Source organism: Anneissia japonica, unplaced genomic scaffold, assembly GCF_011630105.1.
Source record: "Anneissia japonica isolate Jap-2015-1 unplaced genomic scaffold, ASM1163010v1 scaffold62558_len782_cov177, whole genome shotgun sequence".
NCBI lineage: Eukaryota > Metazoa > Echinodermata > Crinoidea > Comatulida > Comatulidae > Anneissia > Anneissia japonica.
This window is the reverse complement of record NW_022751776.1, coordinates 1-798: the sequence shown is the minus strand read 5'-3', so window position 1 is coordinate 798 and position 798 is coordinate 1. Positions and strand designations below refer to the sequence as shown.

Here is a 798-nt window from a genome sequence, read left to right as displayed (position 1 = left end):
TAAATCTTGTATTCAATAATTACTATAATCGTTTGAGTAACTTAATGTAAAAAAAGGCAACTTACATTATTTCCTGCCATGGAATATACTCAGTACAATCAACATTCGCGCAAGCCTGTATATGGATACAACCCATTTCTCCATCGGTCGTTAGGTCTGGTATTGTTGTTACTTCTTCTGCGCATCGTAACACTAAAGCGACTTCTACACAATCCCCATTAGAACAACTACTAATACTTTCAGGCATCACAGTTACATTTGCATGTGAACCATCAAGACATCTGGCAGAAATAACAACTTCTTCTTCGACAGCAGCAGGAGTACAAACACTACCATTCTCGTTAGTAACAACTGTTTTTAATAACTCTCTCGAAACATCAAACACACTGTAATAAGTTGCAGAAAAAATGAATGTATAAATCTCGTATTCAATAATTACTATTATCGTTTGAGTAACTTAATGTAAAAAAAGGCAACTTACGTTATTTCCTGCCATGGAATATACTCAGTGCAATCCATATTCGCGCAAGCCTGTATATGGATACAACCCATTTCTCCATCGGTCGTTAGGTCTGGTATTGTTGTTATTTCTTCTGCACATCGTAACACTAAAGCGACTTCTACACAATCCCCATTAGAACAACTACTAATACTTTCAGGTGTCACAGTTACATTTGCATGTGAACCACCAAGACATCTGGCAGAAATAACAACTTTTTCTTCGACAGCAGCTGGAGTACAAACACTTCCATTCTCGTTGGTAACGACTGTTTTTAATAACTCTCTCGAAACATCAAA

General features: G+C 36.7%; 1 protein-coding gene across 1 annotated transcript; it reads right to left on the bottom strand.

The window, feature by feature from the left end:
* Positions 1-59: 59 nt before the first annotated feature.
* Positions 60-777, bottom strand: LOC117121812. Its single transcript, XM_033267118.1, has 2 exons — positions 482-777; positions 60-386 (listed from the first exon to the last, which is right to left on the bottom strand). The coding sequence occupies exons 1-2, from the start codon at positions 550-552 to the stop codon at positions 62-64; spliced, it is 396 nt and encodes a 131-aa protein (XP_033123009.1). The 5' UTR covers positions 553-777; the 3' UTR covers positions 60-61.
* Positions 778-798: the final 21 nt, after the last annotated feature.